Source organism: Macrotis lagotis, chromosome 1 (genome assembly GCF_037893015.1).
Source record: "Macrotis lagotis isolate mMagLag1 chromosome 1, bilby.v1.9.chrom.fasta, whole genome shotgun sequence".
Taxonomy (NCBI): Eukaryota; Metazoa; Chordata; class Mammalia; order Peramelemorphia; family Peramelidae; genus Macrotis; species Macrotis lagotis.
In genome coordinates this window covers 341,977,947-341,999,069 of record NC_133658.1, presented here as the reverse complement: position 1 = coordinate 341,999,069, position 21,123 = coordinate 341,977,947, and the positions used below count along the sequence as shown (strand labels likewise).

The 21,123-nt window shown below is 37.6% G+C and overlaps 1 protein-coding gene across 1 annotated transcript in view; it reads right to left on the bottom strand.

Moving 5' to 3' along the window:
• Nucleotides 1-2,071: 2,071 nt before the first annotated feature.
• NSFL1C (NSFL1 cofactor) overlaps nt 2,072-21,123 on the bottom strand; it is a 34,845-nt gene continuing 15,793 nt past the window's right edge. Inside the window, exons 7-9 of the mRNA XM_074211771.1 lie at nt 17,962-18,099; nt 5,326-5,490; nt 2,072-2,565 (exon numbers count right to left, since the gene is read on the bottom strand). Of these exons, the coding sequence (XP_074067872.1) occupies nt 2,403-2,565; nt 5,326-5,490; nt 17,962-18,099 (466 nt within the window). The 3' untranslated portion in view covers nt 2,072-2,402. The remainder of the gene's footprint in view (nt 2,566-5,325; nt 5,491-17,961; nt 18,100-21,123) is intronic.

Sequence of the window (21,123 nt, the reverse complement as noted above, 5' to 3'; positions counted from 1 at the left end):
TTAACCTTATCCTTCAGTTTCCTTGCTGATGTCTTTTAAAATTGCGACTTTTCTTTATCATGTATTTGGGGATTGACCCCCTCGATGTTCTCCCTTTCACCTGAACAGTTCCTCCTTGTTGATGAACATTTGATTCTAAACCCTTTTGAATGGTGAAAACAATATCATTTTTAGATTTAGTAGTACAAGAACTCCAGTTCTGATAACCAGACACATATCAATGTCATGATTCAGTGCTCCAATCAGATTCTCCTTATCAAGAAGTATGATCTATTTTATTGATCACAATTGTTTTTTTCTTCACCTCAGCTCTGTGCAAGGTCATATTCTCTTTTTAAGGTTTTTGCAAGGCAAATGGGGTTAAGTGGCTTGCCCGAGGCCACACAGCTAGGTAATTATTAAGTGTTTGAGACTGGATTTGAACCCAGGTACTCCGGACTCCAGGGCTGGTGCTTTACCCACAGCACCACCTAGCCGGCCCAAGGTCATATTCTCTTTCTGGAGAGGTGGTTTATATTGCTGGTGACAAAATCTTTTCTCAACCTTGATCTTCATGCAAATGTTCTATACCACAGTTCCCGCTTATTCTTTGATCTCTTCATAAACCTTTATATTTCCTCACCCTACTTTCATCTTCTTTATTTTTAGTAACATTTGCCTTTCCAGAGTCATAAGTTATACTTATTTGGTCAAATTTGCTTCCACGTATTAGGTTCTGATTCCTCATTTGCTGTCCAGACTTGGTCCATCTTTGTATAAATACCCAAGGGCAATGATTTTATTACTGGCTCTTTTCTTTGGTTTGAATTAAGCCTCACAAAAGTCCTGTTAGGTAATACAGTATTCTTATTTTTCAGATTAGAAAACTGAAGTGCATAGATAGGAAATTGGGACTCAAACTCAGGGTTGGTTTCCTCCCTCTTATTTTCAGGGCTCTAATTCTGAGTCCTTCCTAATCCCTTAGACTCATTCATAGAAGTCTGTGACTGACATACCTTTTTTTGTTTTTAAAGCATTTTGCAAGGCAAATGGGGTTAAGTGGCTTGCTGAAGGCCACACAGCTAGGTAATCAGTTACTAAGTGTCTGAGGCCGGATTTGAACTCAGGTACTCCTGACTCCAGGGCCGGTGCTCTGTCAACTGTGCCACCTAGCTGCCCCCCTGACATACCTTTTTACCTTATATTTACATTGTATCTATATTTTGGAACCTGTTAATACAAAAGAAATGAGTTTGCTGTTTCTGCTAGAAAACTAGTAGAGAATCAGATTCTTTTGGAACTAAAAGAATGGTTTGATGGGAAGAGAAAAACTGACTGGCATATTCAGGTCACTCTTGATATTACTAAAGACCTTTAGTCTTTTCCCAACATGTCTTTCCATTCTCACTGGGTAGTATTCCTTCTTTTACTCTGGGATTTGGCCAAACTGACTTTCTCTCAGATGCTCACACACAACACAGCCTTGGTATTCGTCATTCTAGGTGCTGGGAATACTCTCTTTTACCTTTGTATCAAGAATCCCTTTCTTAAGATAAAGCTCAAGTATTATCTTTTTTTTTGCATGAAGCTTTTCCTGATCCTTGTCCTAACTTCCTTCCTAACTACCCTTGTATTTACTTTGCATTTATTCACTTTATACTTATGCTACATATTTCTATATGTATTTGTTTTTCCTTCCCTCCCTTTCCAAAATGTAAGTTTTTCTTTTGGGGGGGATTTGCTTCATTTTTTGGTATTTGTATCTTCAGAGCTAAGGACATAGAAGGCACTTAATACATACTTATTGACTGAGTGATGATGGAAAATCTTGCTATAATACCCAGAATAGAAAGATATACTATGTCAGAGACAAAAATTTCCATGCAGCATAATAGACTTACTTTTTCTCTGAAATGGAACTATGTAATTTTTTTTTTTTTTTAGATTTTTTCAAGGCAATGGGGTTAAGTGGCTTGCCCAAGGCCACACAGCTAGGTAACTATCAAGTGTCTGAGGTTGGATTTGAACCAGGTACTCCTGACTCCAAGGCCGGTGCTCTATTCACTGCGCCACCTAGCCACCCCAAACTATGTAATCTTAAAGCAAATGAGATCTATTTCAGTGGGAAAAGCTTTTCCCACAACAGGCGGGTGATATTCTTTCAAATTTTTTTGTTTTTATTAAATTTTTTTTAAAGTTCACTGATCATCACAAAAACCCAGTAAATGCAACTAAAGATAAAACAAAATGTCCAACCGAGATCTAAGAACCCAGAGCTAAGGGGAGACGTGACACTGTGCTGCATGATGCGCACATAGGGCAGAATGACGCATGTATGCAGCAGACAGCTGTGGACAGAAACAAGAGGGAAAAGAGAGAGTGTGTGTGTGTGTGTGTAGGGGCATGGGGGGAGAGGGCAAGTGTTATATTAACCGCTGGACAATGACAGCATTGAGCAGGTTGGCCTCCTTCAAGGTCTGGTTCTCATCAGCCAGCTCTTTGTTCGGAAAGGTGGTCATAAGGACAAAACTCATGGCTGCCATCGCTGGTCTGGCATCAACAATGAAAAGCCGGATATCGCTGATCCTGGTACAAGAGAGGAAAGCAAGAATATCACTTTCTGATGCTGCAAGGGACATACCTGGATCAGTGCTATAGAGTGCTTCATGCTACCTGCATGACAGAAGAGCTCAAAGGACACCTGGAAAGTCATATATCTCCAGATATAGCTGGATCTTTTCCCTTTCTTTTCCTCTCCTCCAGTAGAAATGTTTCAGATTCCCCGTTAAGATAGTTGAAATCTACATGATATAAAGTATTTTTACTTTACAGAAGAACATGGTACATGGATATCAGACCATTTCCTTTACAATCTTATGAAATAAGTGATACAACTTTCATCTCAGAGATCTGAAGTGACCTGATCCAGGTCACATGAATATGACTTCAAATCCAATACTCTTTCCAATATGCTCCTGTTTTCTTGATGAAGTTGGCAGAAGTGCATAAGTTAAGATAAGTTATTAACAGAAAGGTATCTGGAGGGGTTAGGTAGCAACTTCAGGGTCAGTGTGAATAGTGGCAAAGTCTTGAGGGATTAGAGGGAAGTCCAAGAGCCCAAAGTGTGAAACAATTTCTGTTTCTCTGAACAGAAGGTTCAAAATCAAAGGAAGAGTGAAAATTTTCTCAAGGAAAATGACAAAGTTTGCATTCAATACTACTGAATGGTGGGAACAAAATCTCTCTAGTTCTAAGTTTCTTTTTTGGAATTAGCTGATCTTTAAACTATTTCCAGTTCTAAACTCTGCAACTAAAAGTTTTCTTTATCCCCAATTATATGTCCTTGTGGTACTATGATCACAGAACACACATGAGCTGGTAATGGTTGGTAGATTAAGGTGTACAACTTGTTGAAGCTTTTTTTTTTAGGTTTTTGCAAAGGCAAATGGAGTAAAGTGGCTTGCCCAAGGCCACACAACTAGGTAATTATTAAGTGTCTGAGACTGGATTTGAACCCAGGTACTCCTGACTCCAGGGCTGGTGCCCTATCCACTGCGCCACCTAGCCACCCCGATATACAACATTTTCAAAGGCAGAACCTAGTCATTATCCTGGTTTTCCTAAATGTCTTCAGAGCCAAAAATCCTAACTATATCTAGGGAACTATCTAGCCTTGAAAGCTTTTAGAGTGGAAAGCATTATGAAAACTAGTAACCATTTTTGGAGAAGCTGAGGCAAGAGTTCTACAAATATTATGAAGGTAAAGAAATGTTGAGTTGTGAAACCTTAGGGAAGGCAAAATAACGAAAGTTAACAACTTGTTATTTCCATAAATGCTCTACAGTGAGTAGAAAGCACTTTTTCATGAATTATTTCATTTCAAAATTGAAACAATCCTGAGGACATCAGAAAAAGGTTTAAAATATATCTTTAAAGAGGGAACTGATACTCAAAGAAGGGAAAAAATGCCTTGCCCATTGTAATACAGTTAACAAAGTGACAGCACCAGGATTAGAATTCAGGTGACCTAGCTCTCAATTTAGTGTTCTCTTATGTGAAAGGGAGACAGTAGGATTTTAGCTAAGACATCAAGTGCTTTCCTTCTGACACAACTTCCAATAGACTATATAAAACTTGTTTGCGTGTAGCTCTCTGCATGTTATTTTCCTCCCCACGCTCCTTGAAATCAGGAACTGCTTTTGCCTTTCCTTGGATTTCTATCCCTTAGCAGTGGAGGTACTTTTAACAAATATTTGCTGATTCAACTCAGATATAAAGACATTCTACAACTAGTAGCGTAGTTATATGTTTGATGCATGTGGGTCTTTAAAGTTCAAGAAAACAAAAACTTGGGGTGGCTAGGTGGCACAATGGATAGGGCACCAGCCCTGGAGTCAGGAGTACCTGGGTTCAAATCCAGCCTCAGACACTTAATAATTACCTAGCTGTGTGTCCTTGGGTAAGCCACTTAACCCCACTGCCTTGAAAAAAACCTAAAAAAATATACCCCCCCAAACCCCACAAAAACTTTCAAGCAAGCAAGCAATTTTTTTTTTGTCCATAGAGTCAATTTTTTACATGTCTGTGCAAAGTAGATTGAACACACAGAGATTCAACAGTTTCAATTCATAAATGGGCAACAAACAGAGGTACTGTTTCCAAGGACTGAAATGTTCCCTGGATCTGAGGAAATAAGAAGCCAAAGGAGGTCACCTAACTCATTCCCCTTGTCATGAGGTTGGATTGACCAGAATGAATGGCTTCCCCTTCTATAATAACTCTGTCAATGAACTGTGATGCTTGTCCAAATCTCTCAGAAGAGGTAGAAAAAAATATTTATAGCAGCTCTTTTTGTGATGGCATAGAAATGGAAATTTAGGGGATGTTCATGAATTGGGGAATGGCTGAATAACTTAAAAGCATATGACTGTAATGGAATACTATTTTGCTATAAGAAATGATGAAGGGATGGTTTCAGAAAAAAACTGGGAAGAGCTGAGCTGAAGCAAAGTGAAGAAAACCAGAATACTGGACATAGTAATAGCAATAAATACTACAAAGGACTCATGATTAAAAATGCTAGCTTCTCTCAGAGAGAGAACTAATGAACTGAGTGCAATGAAGTATATTTTTAAAATTTTACTTGCTCCCCTCTCCCCCTCAACAAGGCTAATGTGTAAATAAATTTTTAAATGATTTCATATGTATAATGGGTATTGTACTTCTTATCTTCTCAACTGGCAAGGAAGGGGTTAGAGGGAGGAAGAAAATTTAGAACTGAAAATAAAAAAGAAGTCGTCTCCACTCTCAAAGGCAATTTCTGGATAAGTAAGACTAGCACTTTACCTGTGACGGTGGTTAAACTTCTGTACCAGTCTCCCACCATCAGCAAGACGGATTTGGATGTTGGTCGTGGGCTCTGACTCATCAATTGCAATGGAGGAACTGGCTTTGGCTTCATTTTCTGCTTGCTGGGCTGGAGAGCTTGTGTTCAACAGCTGGGGGGTGGTGCTGAGGAAGGAGAAAAGTTATCAGGACCATGAAAGACACAGTTCTTTAGAGATGCTTTCTTTCCTGTAGTTTTCAGTTTTTTTCATAATGATCTAGATAACAGGGATATCTATTAAAAGGTCTAAGTAACTAATATCTTTATGCTGTAGATCAAGTTAGCACTCCTGAATTCTTATTTGACATGTAATTTAAACAAATTTCTAATCATTTCTTTTGGGTCTTGAGTTCATGTTAATTTGTTTGGCAATTTAGCTCTATACTATATTCACCTTCAATTATTGTTATGATAATAACAATTACAAAAATAATTTGCATGGCTATAACTAATGGAACACAATGGAATTAAAAGTGAATATTTTATTCATGCCTATGAGGCAACAAAAGGGTAATGATGGGTATGAATAGGCTTCAATAAATTAGGAACTTCAATTCAAAGAAGTGGAGTAAAAAAATATCCACAGAAAAATATATTCGATTAAATCTCTATGATCCACTTAAGGCAGAGTCAAGAGTCATACAGGATAGGTAGGTATGGAAGAACTGTGATCTTTACTGCTACAGTGAATGTCCAAATTCAATGAAATCACAGTCCATCTTGTATACTAATAATAAAAAAAAGCGCTTTTTGGTTACAAAATACTCAAAACAACCCTCTAGAGTGTGCAGAAAATCTCTTATTATTTCCATTTTAGATGAAAGGAAAATGAGAATAAGGTTAAATGACCTGCTGCTCCAGGTTAGCTAGTAAGTGTTTGAAAGGGGATTCAAATCTCAATTTGCCCAACCAAATCTATACCACTCAGCTTCTCAGATGCTGGGCTGACACTTGGAAGAAATGATTTTGAATCAATCACAAATATTTCTTAAATGACTAGTGTGTCAAAATTAACTAGGGGATAAATGGTATATAAACATAGCTGCTGTCTCCAAGAAATTAAGAGACCAGCTAGAAGACAAAGTATAAACACAAGCAGAGTTGAACACTTAACAAGAAAAGGAAAACAAGACTTGGTTAGAACAGATAGAGGAGAGCTAGAAAACAAGGGATTAATGCAATATAAAGTTCAAGATATTGGTTGTAGTGAAAAGAGTGCTGGATATAGAGCCAGAAGACTATGGCCTGAATTCCTGCTCTACTGCTCAGTAGTTGTGTGATCTTGTGCATGTCACTTCTAAGTCAGGGATAATAATGTATAGTGGCAAAGAACTAGAAATTAAGGGTATCCTTCCACTGGAGAAAGACTGAATTATGGCACATCAATATAATGGAATACTGTTGTGCTTTGACCATTGAGGAATTGGACAATTTCAGAGAAATATGGGAAGACTTTTAAGAACCGATATATAAAGATATGAACAGAATTAGAAGGACTAAATAATAACAATAACACTGCAAAAAGACTTTAATGAAAGCAATGAGCAATTATAATATCTGAGGACTGAATGAATGAAGCATGCTACTACCCATGTCCTAACAGAGATGATGGGACTCAGGGCAGAGAATGAAACATATTTTTTGGAAATATGTTTGGAAATTTATTTCATTTGATTATACATATTTGTCATAAGAGTTTTGTTTTTCTTTTCAATGGGAGGGAGAACTGAAAACGATAGAGAAAATAAATTTCTGTTGACTGAAAAAATTAATTAATTTTTTAAAAAAATGTATGTACTACCAGGGTGGCTAGGTGGTGCAGTGGATACAGCACCAGCCCTGGAGTCAGGAGGACCCGAGTTCAAATCCAACCTCAGACACTTAATAACTGCCCAGCTGTGTGACCGTGGGCAATAACCCCATTGCTTTGCAAAAACCAAAAAAAAAAGTACTACCGGGGTGGCTAGGCGGCATAGTGGATAAAGCACCGGCCCTGGAGTCAGGAGTACCTGGGTTCAAATCTGGTCTCAGACACTTTAATAATTACCTAGCTGTGTGGCCTTGGGCAAGCCACTTAACCCTGTTTGCCTTGCAAAAACCTAAAAAAAAAAGTACCTATTTCTTGAAGTTGTAATATAGTGTTTTGTTTGAAATGACCTCATTATCATTTTTCCTAAACTTGTTCATTCTTACTATTTTTGTCTGTGTTTCCACACAATTTAGCTAATCTTTCATATTTGTTACCTTAGACTTCCTTACTTCTCATATACAGTTATGAAAGTTCCATTGAATCCAATTCTATAACATTTCCTGATTTTCTTCCCTCTTTTCTATTCACGCTACCATCAACCTAAATTTAGGGTGCTCTCCTGCACAGAAGAGAAAGTAAAGGGCTAAAGAAATGTCTTAAACCAGGGAGGCTAGGTGGCACAGTGGCTAGAGCACGGGCCCTGGAGTCAGGAGTACCTGAGTTCAAATCCAGTCTCAGACACTTAATTACCTAGCTGTGTGGCCCTTGGGCAAGCCACTTAACCCCATTTGCCTTGCAAAAACCTAAAAAGAAATGTCTTAAACCTCTCCAGGTTATCAGGGAAAATGAAGTGTTCCTTGAGGGAAGATAATAAAAATTCCAAGAAGAAAAAAGGATTTGAAGAGCAGAATGAGATTATAAGTTGTGTCAAGAAGATGAAAAGTTTGAAGAATATAACAGGAAAAAGAATGGGAAGAATGATCACTGAGCACTTGGAGCTATATAACAGATATGAGAATCTTTCCTTAGAGTGGGGAGTTGGACCATAACAGGTATTCTGAGCTCCAAGGAATGATGATATATATATATATATATAAAATGTGGTATGTGCATATAATGTGTGGTACACCACCCGGTACCATAATGGTTGGAGGAACTTGGTGCCTCCTAGAGGTAGTTATATGCTGACTTGCCTTAAAAGATACATTGTCCCTTTTTTTTCTCTATAAGCAGTAGCCTTTGGTGATCTTATCAGATTCAATGGGTTCAATTATCATCACAAACCAGATGATTACCATATCTATTTAGTTAACTCACTTGAGTTCAAATCTTGCATCTCTAATAGCCTATTGGACATTTTGAATTGGAAATCCTAGACAAGACTTACTGACATTATATGTATTTTTCCTCAATGTAATAAAGAGAAGATAAGAGTTTCAGAAGAAAAAGAAAGTCTTGGGAAATTAATAGCTGCCTAAGAAAATGATATATTAGAATGGGATTGGGATTTCTTGAACAAAGCATAAAATTAAGAATGATGGTCAGGGATAGAATATCTGAGGTTAGCAAAGAAAAAAAAAGTACCTGTATTCTTGAGAATTTGATTAAGATGGTTTTAAACCAAAAAGAGAGGAAAACCCCTACTCTTTGTGGAAGGCATATGCCACAGAAAAGGTATAACATAGAAAAATAGTAGTAGGGAGGGCCAGTTATAAGGGTATGTAAGGAGAGAATATTCAAGAAAAGTCAATAAAAAACCTGTTGCTTCAGACATCTACATACAAATGCAAAATATGGTTAATAAAAAAGCTGAATAGAAATTCTAAAGTAAGGAAGCAATTTCAATTTCACAGGTATCATTACTCAAACTTAGCAGAATGGGACTCATAACAATAAGCAGTAGCATTAAGCAATAAAAAGAAATATGAGGAAACATAAAAATAGAGGGCTTGGGAAACACGGGACAGAATTTAGCTGATGATCAAGATGAAAAAAAAAGAAATGCTGTAGGAGGTCCACTATAAAAGAATTGGATGGAATAAAGAAACAGTATTTTTATTTAGGAAACACATAACAAACCTTGCATGAGACATAAGATAGGCTAACAGTGATGGGAGTCTACCATTATGCAAGTGTCTGTTTGGGATGTTCTGTACTAAAAGTGACAAAATTCCTGACTTTGTTCAATGAAAATTTTATTCTTCAGAATGTGAAATCAACAAAATTGTTCAAATCACCAAAGTGAAATGGGTTTCTGAGGTGAAAATAATGCAAATACTTTGAGAAAGTGGCAATTCCATTTTGAGAATTAATGACAGAAGGGGCAGCTAGGTGGCAAGGTGGATAGAGCACTGGTCCTGGAGTCAAGAGGACCTGAGTTCAAATCCAGCCTCAGACACTTAATAATTACCTATGTGACCTTGGGAAAGTCACTTAACCCCACTGCCTTGCAAAAAAAAAAATCAAACCAAACCAAACCAAAAAGAATTAATGATAGAGAAGCAGGGGAAAGCTGAGAATAGTTTCACATGTACCCTAGATTTTAGGAGGGAAGATTTCAAAGGGTTCAGAGATGGGATACAGTGAAATGCCATGACCTAAATTCTATGGGGCAAGTCAGCTTAAGTCAGTCAGATGATAAATTCTTAAGAACTAAATTCTCTCTCCCCCCCGCCCCGTGATTAAAATGGTTTTTATTAAGATATCTTAACAAAATGGCACACCTCTCATGGTGGGAGACAGGGGCAGGGAAATTCCAAAATAAAAGCTTCAAGAACTAAATTCTTAAGACACAAACAAAAACTGTATCAGCAAGAAGAAAAAGGGAAGTGGTCAAAAGAGAAAGAAGGGTACAAAGGGACATATATACAGCAGAAAGGAATGAACAGCTAACAGGATGAATACAAGAGTGGTAGTCTGCTAAGAACATTAAGGATTATATTAAAACTCAGAATGAATTGAGGCTTACAGATTCTAAGAACAATTAAAAAGTCTATGGTTTGAGAAGGTCATACTCTTAAAACCCTAAGAAATGATGAAGAGATTGGTTTCAGAGAAATCTAGGAAAACTTGTATGAACAGATAGATGTTGAAGCTGGCAAAACCAGAACAATAACGATAACATTGTTTTTCAAACAACTCTGAATGACTTAGGAAATGGTTAATATAAAGGCCAAAAGTGATACCAGAGGACTGATGATTGTATTTGTTTTGTCCTTTATTCTCAAAGAAGACCATGACATCAGGAAGGTGATGCCATAAAAAAGCAAGTGAATTGAGTGAGGGGGCTACTGTGCTAAGACACCAACCTCAGTCTCTCCTCTGGAGTCATCTGAGTCTAATGACAAGATATGGATCAGGATGACTGGAGATGGTATTGGATGTGAGAGGTAAGGGTTTTTGACCTGCCCAAGGTCACACAGTAAAAGTGTCAAGTGTCTGAGTCCTCCTGACTCTGGGAATGGCACTCTATCCACTGCACCAAAGGAAGAGCAGAGATAATACAAGATTGTATGTTATGATGATAACTGGTTAGAAATGATATTGGACAGCATTATCCCAGATCTTCTGTGGAGTTGCTCTAGGGATTGTTATTTAACTTGAATGAAAGAATAATACATTTAAAACACTTGTGAAAATCATTGAAAAAGCACATAGAAAAGACAAGCCTTTGCTTTCAGGTAGTTCTTATTCTAATTGAATTCTAATGGAGGAGAGATAACATACATGGAAGGTTTCAGTAGTAGAACAGATAATGCCTCTTCTTGAAGGCCTTTTCTACTGAAAACATCATATCATTTTCTGATTTTGAACTTCCTGACAGTGCTACATTGGGGGCAAGAATTTCTTTTCTGTGTCTGTAATAGACATGACTGTAGCAAATGTAAGATCAGCTGCCAGGCTGCATCTCCATAGGGGCTGCCTAACAGTATCATGTTTATACTAACATGTTTATCAATGACCTGATGTCACTCTTATATAAGGAGAAAATTTAATAAGGATAAATTTAAAGCTATATAGTTGGGTTCAAAGCATCAATTTTACAAACACAAGATAGGAATATTTCTCCATATTAGTCATCTTGGTTAGACAGCTGTTCCCAGGAAAACCATCTTGTGTTTCCAGTTTAACATGAATTGACAGTGTAACTGGGCAGTTACTATTGTTCAGTTGTTTCAATTGACATTTTGTGACCTGTTTTTGTTTTTTCTTGGAAAAGATAATGGTGTGGTTAGTCATTATCTTCTCCAGTTTGACTATTGAGGAAATGGAGGCAACCATTAAGTGACTTGCCCAAGGTCTCACAATAAGTGTCTTGAGGTTGAATTTGAACTCAGATCTCCCTGATTCCAGGCCAGGTGCTCTACTGACTGAACCACCTAGTTGTCCCTCATCAGTTTCAGCCAATACCCTGCTCCTAAAATAAAAACAATCCAAAAACCTAATGCACTCCCAAGCTGAATGTCTTCCTGTCCAGAGCTCATTGTAGTATTAATATATTTTTAGGCACATTTTGAAAGCATACTGGCAAGCTTAAGTGTACTGACAGAATTCAGAATAGTGAGGGACCTGGAAACTATGACATATGAAAAAAATGTTGAAATGAACTAAGATTCTTTAGCCCAAAGAAGAGAAAATTCATGAAGAATGATAGTTATCTTCAGGTTTTAGAAAGGTTTTTTCTTTTTTTGGGGGGGGGGGGGGATTGCAAGGAAGTGGGGTTAAGTGACTTGCCCAAGGTTGCTCAGCTAGGTTAAGTATCTGAGGCTGGATTTGAACTCAGTTAGGTCCTCCTGACTCCAGGGCCAGTGCTCTATCCACTGCACCATTAGAAAGGTTTTCTTGTGTAAAAGAGTTTAAATTTGTTCTGCTAGGCTTCAGAGGGCAGAACTAGAAGATATAAGTGGAAGTTTCTCAGAGGTGGCTTCCTAACAATTAGAACTTTAGAAGGTGCTGCTTCATAAAGTAGTAAGTTTTCCCTTGCTAGAGGTCTTTAAGCAGAACAAATTTCTGTGAAACCTTCCCTAATTCCTTTGGTTTAAATTGACTTTCAACATAAATCCACACAAAAACACTGCTTTGTTTTGGTTTGTATAGGGAATAATGGAACATAAAGTTAGAGAGGTAAGGTTTATCAATGTTCCCATAAAATCATTTTTTTTGATTAGTTACCTGTATTGCTGCCTTATTCTACTGCTACTATTCACCACTGGCATTTATAGAGTGCTTTAACGTTTTCAAAGTGCACACATGAACAAACTGCAAACTACCTGTGGGGTAGGTACTAAAAAGATACTGTTATCCACATTTAACAGCTGAGGAAACTGAGGCTCAGAGATGCTAAATGATTTGCCAATTCAGTACTTAGGGTAGGATAGGAACCTAAGTTTTCTTGTCTTCAAGTTTGCACCACACCATCAGGTCTTAGAGGTTATGGGCCTCCTCTTTTCTATTTTCCCATAATCCATCACAGTACTCTATATAACAGGCATACTTATTTTTTACTGCAGTGTAAAGTTTAATATAACAAGAAAACAAAACAAATTGAATTTTAGGCCACATTAATAAAGTTTAGGGTGTAGAATAGTGCAACAAGATGCCACAGTGCATAGAGTGCTTGGCCTGAAGTCAGGAAGACTCATTTTTATGAAGTCAAATCTGGCCTCAGATACTTAAGAGCTGTGTGACCCTGGGCAAGCCACTTAACTGCCTCAGTTTCCTCATCTGTAAAATGAGCTGGAGAAGAAAGTGGGAAACCAATACAATATTTTTGCTAAGAAGACATCAAATGAGGTCATACTTTGACAAGACTTACGACAACAAATGTGTGTAGAATAAGGGGAATGATAGTCCTATGATTCTCTTCACTGACTGGATGCCATCTGAAGAGCTGTTATTTCTGGGTATAAAATTTAAGTGCTTCTTTGACAAGCTACATTTTGTCCACATCATATCATTGCAGATACTAAGAACATTTTAATTCTGACACTCATCAGCTATATGCCTGCAGTCAAGTTTTTTCTAAGTTTCAGTTTCCTTATCTATCAGATGATGCTTATTATTAAGGTTATTAATAAGAAAGTGATTTTTAAACTTTAAAGTACCACCATAAATCTAAATTTGACTCTGAGAAAAGAAGACTCAAGAGGGTCATGATCTCTAAGAGCTGTTTAGGAGGGAATGATAAAGAGAATTCAGAATTTTATAGCACTTTATGGTTTATAAGGTACTTTTTCCACAACATCCCTAGGGAATATGAAATGTAAGTTATTATCCTCATTTACAGATATGATTCCTAAGAAGTTAAGTAGTATGCCCAAAGTCATAAAACTAGGATGCAACTTAATCCAAACACAAGACACTAGGGATTCTAAATGGCAGAGATGAGGAGGAAATATATTTCAGGAATGGAGAATAATCTATAAAAAGGCAAAAGCATGGAGCAGCTAGGTGTTGAAGTGGATAGAACACCAGCCCTGGAGTCAGGAGGAACTGAGTGCAAATCCTGCCTCTGGCACTTAAGAATTACCTAGTTGAGTGACCTTGGGCAAGTCACTCAACCCCATTGCCTTGCAAAAAACTAAAAAAAAAAACACACAAAAAAGGCAAAGGCAGGAAATGGGAGTTCTGAATTACAGTTAAGTAAATAAGACAATTTAGTTGGAATGTCAAGTTTATGAAGCAAGCAGTTGAGGGCCCAGGCCTTTGGATAAGCCATGTCAAATATAGGTGCTTCAATTACTAGTCTTGTACTCTTTCCATTCCCTAAGAAGGATTATACTTTTTCTGTATATTTCACAGGAAAATGGATGCAAATTATGGGCAGGCAGATTTTGGTTCACTAGAAAAAAGAGAGGGTTAGTAACAGAACCAGTGACTTCAATTGTTTAGGAAGCTCCTTAGGGAACTCCTATAATTCTTGAGAGACTTTCATAAGATACTTGTAAGGTTAAGTAACAAGCCCAGGATCATATAGCTATTTTGTGTTGTTAGAGGTAGGACATGAATCAAGGCCTCCTAATTCTAAGTATAGCTCCCTACCTACCAATTCTGGAAAAAAAAAAAAATTCCTGGTAGTCTGGGCTACCAAACAGTAGAATGATCTGTTTTTTAAGATTTTTTTTTTTTATAGGTTTTTGCAAGGCTAATGAGGTTAAGTGGCTTGCCCAAGGCCACACAGCTAGGTAATTATTGTCTGAGACCGGATTTGAACTCAGGTACTCCTGACTCCAGGGCCGGTGCTTTATTCACTGCACCACCTAGCCACCCTAAGAAATTTTAAGTTAGGGCTAGATAACCACGTGTAATGCTATAAAGAGGACTGTGGTAGGTGGGGCTTTGGAATAGAAGAATTCTAAGTCCTTTCAGCTCTAAGATTATAATTCTATGAAATCTATCACAATAATACATAGATGTGTTTTTTTTCCCTAATTCCTTTTGTGTTTATTATATATTGTAGAACAATGTGGCACTTAATATCTTGCTCCCAATGTTCCATGTGTATGTCTTGACCCACAACTACATTATAAAGTCCTCTTCTTCTATTTTTTGGGTAGCTTATGCATGCAAATTGTCTAAAAAGTCATAATTTCCAAGCTGGCCTAATTATGATACCTGTTCCTACAGATGGTTATACAATATTTTATACTTAACTTTAACCACTCACTACTGTGCTAAGGTTTGAGCACTAGCAGTGTAAACAAAATGAAGCTGGGGTGGGGTAGAGCTTGCCTTCTCAAAGCTCTCTGTCTAGCTCCAGTCCTATCTCAAGAAAGGTGATGGAACACTAACCAGAACACAAATGCCTTGAAGGAGCAAAGGAAGGAGGAGTTGGAAAGAGAGTCATGGACCATTAAAGCCTTAGAAGTACTCTTTTGCTCCCATTCATTTGCATAGGAGGAAAATCAGGTGCAGAGAAAGCAAGTGATTTGCCTGAGATAATAAAATGAATCAGTGATAATGTGGTTTAAGGTCTAGAAGTCAAGTCTCCTCTTTGGTTTAGTGCTTTGAAGTTCTTCACTATCTACTACGATGTTGACTCTGGACCTTGCTTCATGTCAAGGATGAAGAGATGCAAGTTCTAACTCATTCTTTTTTTTTTGAAAGATTTTATTTATTTTGAATTTTACAATTTTCCCCCTAATCTTGCTTCCCTCCCCTTACTCCCCCCCCCCCAGAAGGCAGTCTGTTCATCTTTACACTGCTTCCATCTAACTCATTATTTCCAAAACACAGGCCTGACCAAGCTATCTCCCCTGTTCTATAATCTCCATTGGTGCCCTATCATCTCCAGGTTCAAATAAAAAATCGTTTGGTGTTTAAACTCTTTCATATCCTAGAGACTTCTTACTGTTCCATTCTTCTTTCACTCTACTCCCTTACTTAAATTCTATAGCTCAGCAACCCTGGCTTTTTAAAGACTGTTATCATCTCTAAATTCCAGCAGTTTTCAATGGTGGTTCCCTATGCCTAGAATGCTTCCCTCCTCATCTCTGCTTCTTGGTTGCCTTCAAATCTCAACTAAAACCTCACCTTCTGAAAGAAGCCTCAGCCCATGTGATTACCTTAAATTTATCTTGTATTTATCTTATTTATAGTTTTTAAATGTCTTCTGCCATAGATTGTAAGCTCCTTGAAGGCAGGGACCATGTTTATATTTCCAATGCTTGGAACAAAGTCACTTAGAAGCTTATCACTATCATAATGCTATCAATATTATTATCACAGGCTAGAAAGGGAGGTCAGGAAAGAATATATTTGAGGTTTCCAGTGTTAGAAGCTTAATAAGTACTTGACTTGATTTTTCATGGCATACTAATTAATATAAAGGTAGTGAGGTAGTGTGGAAGGAACAGTGGATTTAAAGTCAGAGAAGCGTGTTTGGCATATCAGTTGTCACTTACTTAATACCTGGGTGACTTTAGCCAAGTTAAACATCTATAGTCCTCAGGTTCCTAACTTGTAAAAATGATAAAGTTGGTGTTAAATGACAGCCAAGAATCGTTCTAAATTCATGATTTTATAATCCTATTTTACCACTGAATAAAAAAATTACTTCTAAATAAAGAACATTGGTTTCAGTGAGCTAAAATTCTTACAAGGTTTTTAAAGGTGAAGGGTAACTTAAAGGGTAAAGATGACTGGGCTCTGACCTTTGTTGTCTTTGAAAAAATAAAATCTTTTTTTTTTTTTAGGTTTTTGCAAGGCAGATGAGGTCAAGTGGCTTGCCTAAGGCCACACAGCTAGGTAATTATTAAGTGTCTGAGATTGGATTTGAACCCAGGTACTCCTGACTCCAGGGCCGGTGCTTTATCCACTGCGCCACCTAGCTGCCCCCTGAAAGAATAAAATCTTAAAAAAATTCTCAAAACCTCATATATTTTAAAAATTAATGACTGTCAAAGTGGTTTACTCAGGCATACCATCTTTTTGACTGTTGCGTGGAATCCTGTGAAACTAGGATAATCAACTAGCAACTACTGGATGCCTTTCATCAATTCAGCAAATAATTACTGAGTAACTACTAAGTATTATATACTGAGGTGATACAAAATGAGTATGAGGCATAGCCAGTACCCCTAAGGACCTTTCAGTCTACTTAGGAGACAAGACAATTAGAACACATATATTCATGATTAAATTCTGAATTACGTAGTGTAGAGACCATGACAAATGAGGTATGACCATGGCAAAGTCCTTTTCCTTACATTGGGAGGTTAAACTTAGATGATCCGTAATTTTTTTTTTGGATCCTTAATTTTTCTACTACAATTGATGTTCTAGGATTCTTTCCAGCTTAGATATTCTGTACAACACAGCAAAAAAGGCACTGGATTTGAAGTCAAAGGTCCTAATTCTGAATTTTAGCTCTGTAAATATTACTTGTGCTGAGTCGCAGAAGTCTGTGGGCATCAGTTTCCTAATCTGATTTATGATTTGGTTGCACTATGTGATCTCTAAGTTTTCTTCTACCTTCAAGTCATAAGCCCATAGATTCTTATGTTCTAAGGTCTCATCTAGTGTAACTCTTTTACATTTTAAGGTACTTTAATTTTAGGCAGCCTGGGATTCTTAGGAGTAGGGGACATCAATGAGGGCTAGAGTTCCCTAGCAGTTTGTGGATTTGACTATTCCATCAATCATAGTAATTACCAAGTGACTGTTGCTTCCCAGCAGCTCCCTCTGAGCAAAGGCAATGCACTACTTTAATACCACAATAATCCTCTTCCTAAGCTTACTTACACTCTTGTGTTGTTAAGGAAGAACAGCAACAGATAACTAATTTTTACTATTTACCAAGGGGTTGTTTCTTAGAATTCTATTTTACTCATGTAGATAAACAAAATTTTATGTGAGTCACTTAGAAGCTTATCACTATCATAATTCTATCAATTTTATCACTTCAGGCTAGAAAGGGAGGTAGGGAAAAGAGAATATATTTGTGGTTTCAAGTGTCAATCTTATACTGCATTGCTTCCAGCAGTACACAACTTTCAAAATCTTGTTTACTTTGCAAAATAGTATTAATGCTAAACTACCAATAGTCTTGTAAATTTATTCAAGAACAGCTTGGTGCTGTCTAAAGTGAACTTTTCCTTTAAACGAGTAGTCTGTCTTAGTACTGACATATCATTTCATCCATGGGGAAAGCTAGGCTAAGTTCAAAAGGAGGGAGTTCCATTCCATTTTGGGATTTTATAGTTCAACTAAAATACATTATATGAGCCTAGACCAGTACTTGGTCACTGAAGACCCAAACTTCGATATAAGACCCAAACTTTGATACTTGAAGAAGAGATTATCCGGCACTACGGGTGATATTGTTCTCTGCTGATATTGTTCTTACCTGCCCAGTTTCTGACCTTCGCCAGTGAATGCTTTGAAGGTTCCCTTGGGCTTTACAAAGTCCTCATCTCGATGGTCCTCCATGTCCAAGTTGACTTGTCCCCCACGTGTTAACCTTCGTAACTCTGTAGGTACTTCACTGGAGAAAAAAGAAAGCAGTGAGATTCAAAAGGAGAAGCTAGCAATTGTACTAAAAGTGCACTGAAGATATAAGGCAGAGAAGAGATAATTAACAGTGAAAGGAGGTTTTCAGGAGTGTGGATTAATCTTCAGGATAATTGCACTGTTTCTTTCATTTAATGAGCTGACAAACATTAATTAGCATCTACTGTGTGCAAAACAGTAAGTTGGTGCTAAGGGAGATATAAAATTTAGATAAGAGAATTCTTGCCTTCATGTATCTTATACTCAAGTAGGGGCATAAGATAAATATATAGGTAATTATAATATACAAAACTACACAAAAAAATGCACTAGTGGGGTATTATGTAAGGTACAAGAAAAATTCAGTGTCATTGCTGTGGACTCTGGAGCTCCTCCTCCATGTCAACTCAGCCACACACAAAGATGCCTAGATCTCGCCATTACTCACAAATGAAATCTTTACCACCTTTACTAGTGGTGCCAGCTAGGCTCATCTTCAAGAATGCTGAAATCTCCTTACCTGAGGCTTTTCACCTCTCCCTCTGAATTCCCTTATAAAAGCCTATTCCTGGTCTTCACAGTGACCTCATCAAACTCTTAAATTCTTTCCTAGGTTATCTCCACTGTTTTTGTCCCTCTCTCTTTTTTTCCTACCTCGATTCCTTGGTAAACCAACTCAACTCCATGCTGTCCTCCTCTCTTGAATCCTACTCCTCTTTATCATCCATTTTCACCCAGTCAAGCCTCAGCTTTGGATCACTCCCACCATTCACCATCTTTGCTCCTAAACACATGCTGAACAAAGGTGGAGAAAATTACACAATCATTCTTACTGGGGACACTATAAATATGCTACATGATCTCAAATGGACCCTTATTGTTGCAAGACACTTGTTCTATACCTGCCATATCAACTCAATTTTCCAATCTCCAATGTAAGTTCCTTCAAACCTTTTCAGCCCTCCTCAAACCTCTCATGGCACCTTCTTTCTCCCTCCACTTTCCTTATCTCAAACCTGAACTTTCATAGGAAAAAAAACTGAAGTCAATTTGTAGTGCGTTCACTCTATCTCCTTCCATCTCACATGATAGAATGGTCTTATTCCTTACTACAGGTAAGCCCTCTTTATTTCAAGCAATTCTATTCCATCCTATCTCTTTCAACAGACTGTCCCCTCCACTCTTTCCCTTATTTTTCATCTTTTCTTCTTTACCAGTTTATTTCCTACTGCCTAAAAACATATCCATGTCTCCAACCTGAAAAAACCCACACTTGATCCTGCCATCTCTGTTAACTTTTATCCTTGATCTCTTCTGCTCTTTGTACCAAAACTCCTTAAAAAAGCTGACTATGACAGATGCCTCCTCTTTCTCCCCTTTTTACTTCTTAACCACCTTCCATGTTGCATTCTGATTTTATCATTCCACTGAAACTGCTCTCTCCAAAATTACCAATGATTGCTTAACTACCAAATCTTTTCACTTCAATTTTCATTCTTGACCTCCCTGCAGCCTTTGACATTAATGAGCACCTTCTCTTCAAAGTTTTCATGATACAACTCTTTCTTGGGGCTCCACCTACCTATCTAACTACCCCTTCTTTCTCAATCAGATCGTGATCATAGGTGTCCAGGATTTTTGTCCTGGGTTTCCTATTCTTTTCCCTCTGTACTACTTCACTTGTGACTTCATTAGATTTCAAAGATGTAATATTTACCTCTATGCTATTTACAAACCTACCTAACTTGCCCCAAACTCTCTTTTGACCTCTAATCTTGCATCTCCAACCACCTTTCAGAATTTAGAAATGGAGGTCCAGAAAACATCTTGAACAAAACCTGTCTAAGACAAAATTCATTATTTTCCCCCTAAATCCTCTCTCCCTTCTATCTTCGTTGTTATAGCAAAATTCAATACCATCTTTCAAGTCCCTCAACTTTTTCAACCTATGTTATCATCCTCAATTCATTATTGTTCACCACCGTGGCCTAGCTATTGCCAAATCCTATTGACCACCTTTGCAACTTCTACTCTAAGGCAGGCCCTTAGCACTTCAAACCTGGATTATTGCAATAGCTTGTTGGTGGGTGTGCCCATCTCAGTTCTTTCCTTATGCCAATCCATCCTCCATTGAGCTACTCAGGTGATTTTCTTAAAACTCGGGTCTGAGCACATCAAGCCACCCCACCAACCTCCATCCCCTTACTCAATAAACTCTAGTGGCTCTCTATCACCTCCAGAATCGAATATAAAATGCCTGTTTGGCATTTAAAGTCCTTCATAATCTATCCCCCTCCTAACTTTGCAGTTGTTTCATACTTTATTCTACATCATGCACTTTTCCATCCAGTGAAACTACCTTCCTGATTATTCCATGAATAACACTTTATGTCTTGGCTTTTGACATTTTTTTTCCAGGCCATCTCCCATGCCTAAGAAGCCTTCCCTCCTCTGCTCCAACTATTGACTTCTTTGGCTTCAAGTCTAAACTTATATCCCATTTTTTAATAGATGCCTTTCCCAACCTCTCTGGATTCGCATGTCTCCTCTCTTACTTAGCTCCTATTGATTTTGTATAAAACTTCTTTGTATATATTTGTTTGCATGTTGTCCCTTCTCCCCATTAGCTTGTGGGTTCCTTAAGGGTAGGGACAGTCTTTTTCTTCCTTTTGTATCCTCAGCACTTAGCACAGTATCTGGCACATAATTTAATAAATATCTATCGATTGACTAAACTTATGATTTGTCTATATTTAGAATTTAGAATACCACCTAATCTCCTCCCCCTGCCCTAAACTATGAGTGGGTCTCAGTAGGAGAAACAAAATTGCTGTTCTAGACCTCCAGTTAATATTAGAACTGAAGGAGACCTTATAGATTACCTAGTTCAAACTTTTCAATTTATACAGAAAAAACTGTGACAAGTGATTAAAGATGTACCTCCCTGGTGGTACAACTTAAAAAAGACATAATCCCTAGCCAGAATCCTTCTATGCAAGCCCAAATTCCCTTCTCCTTT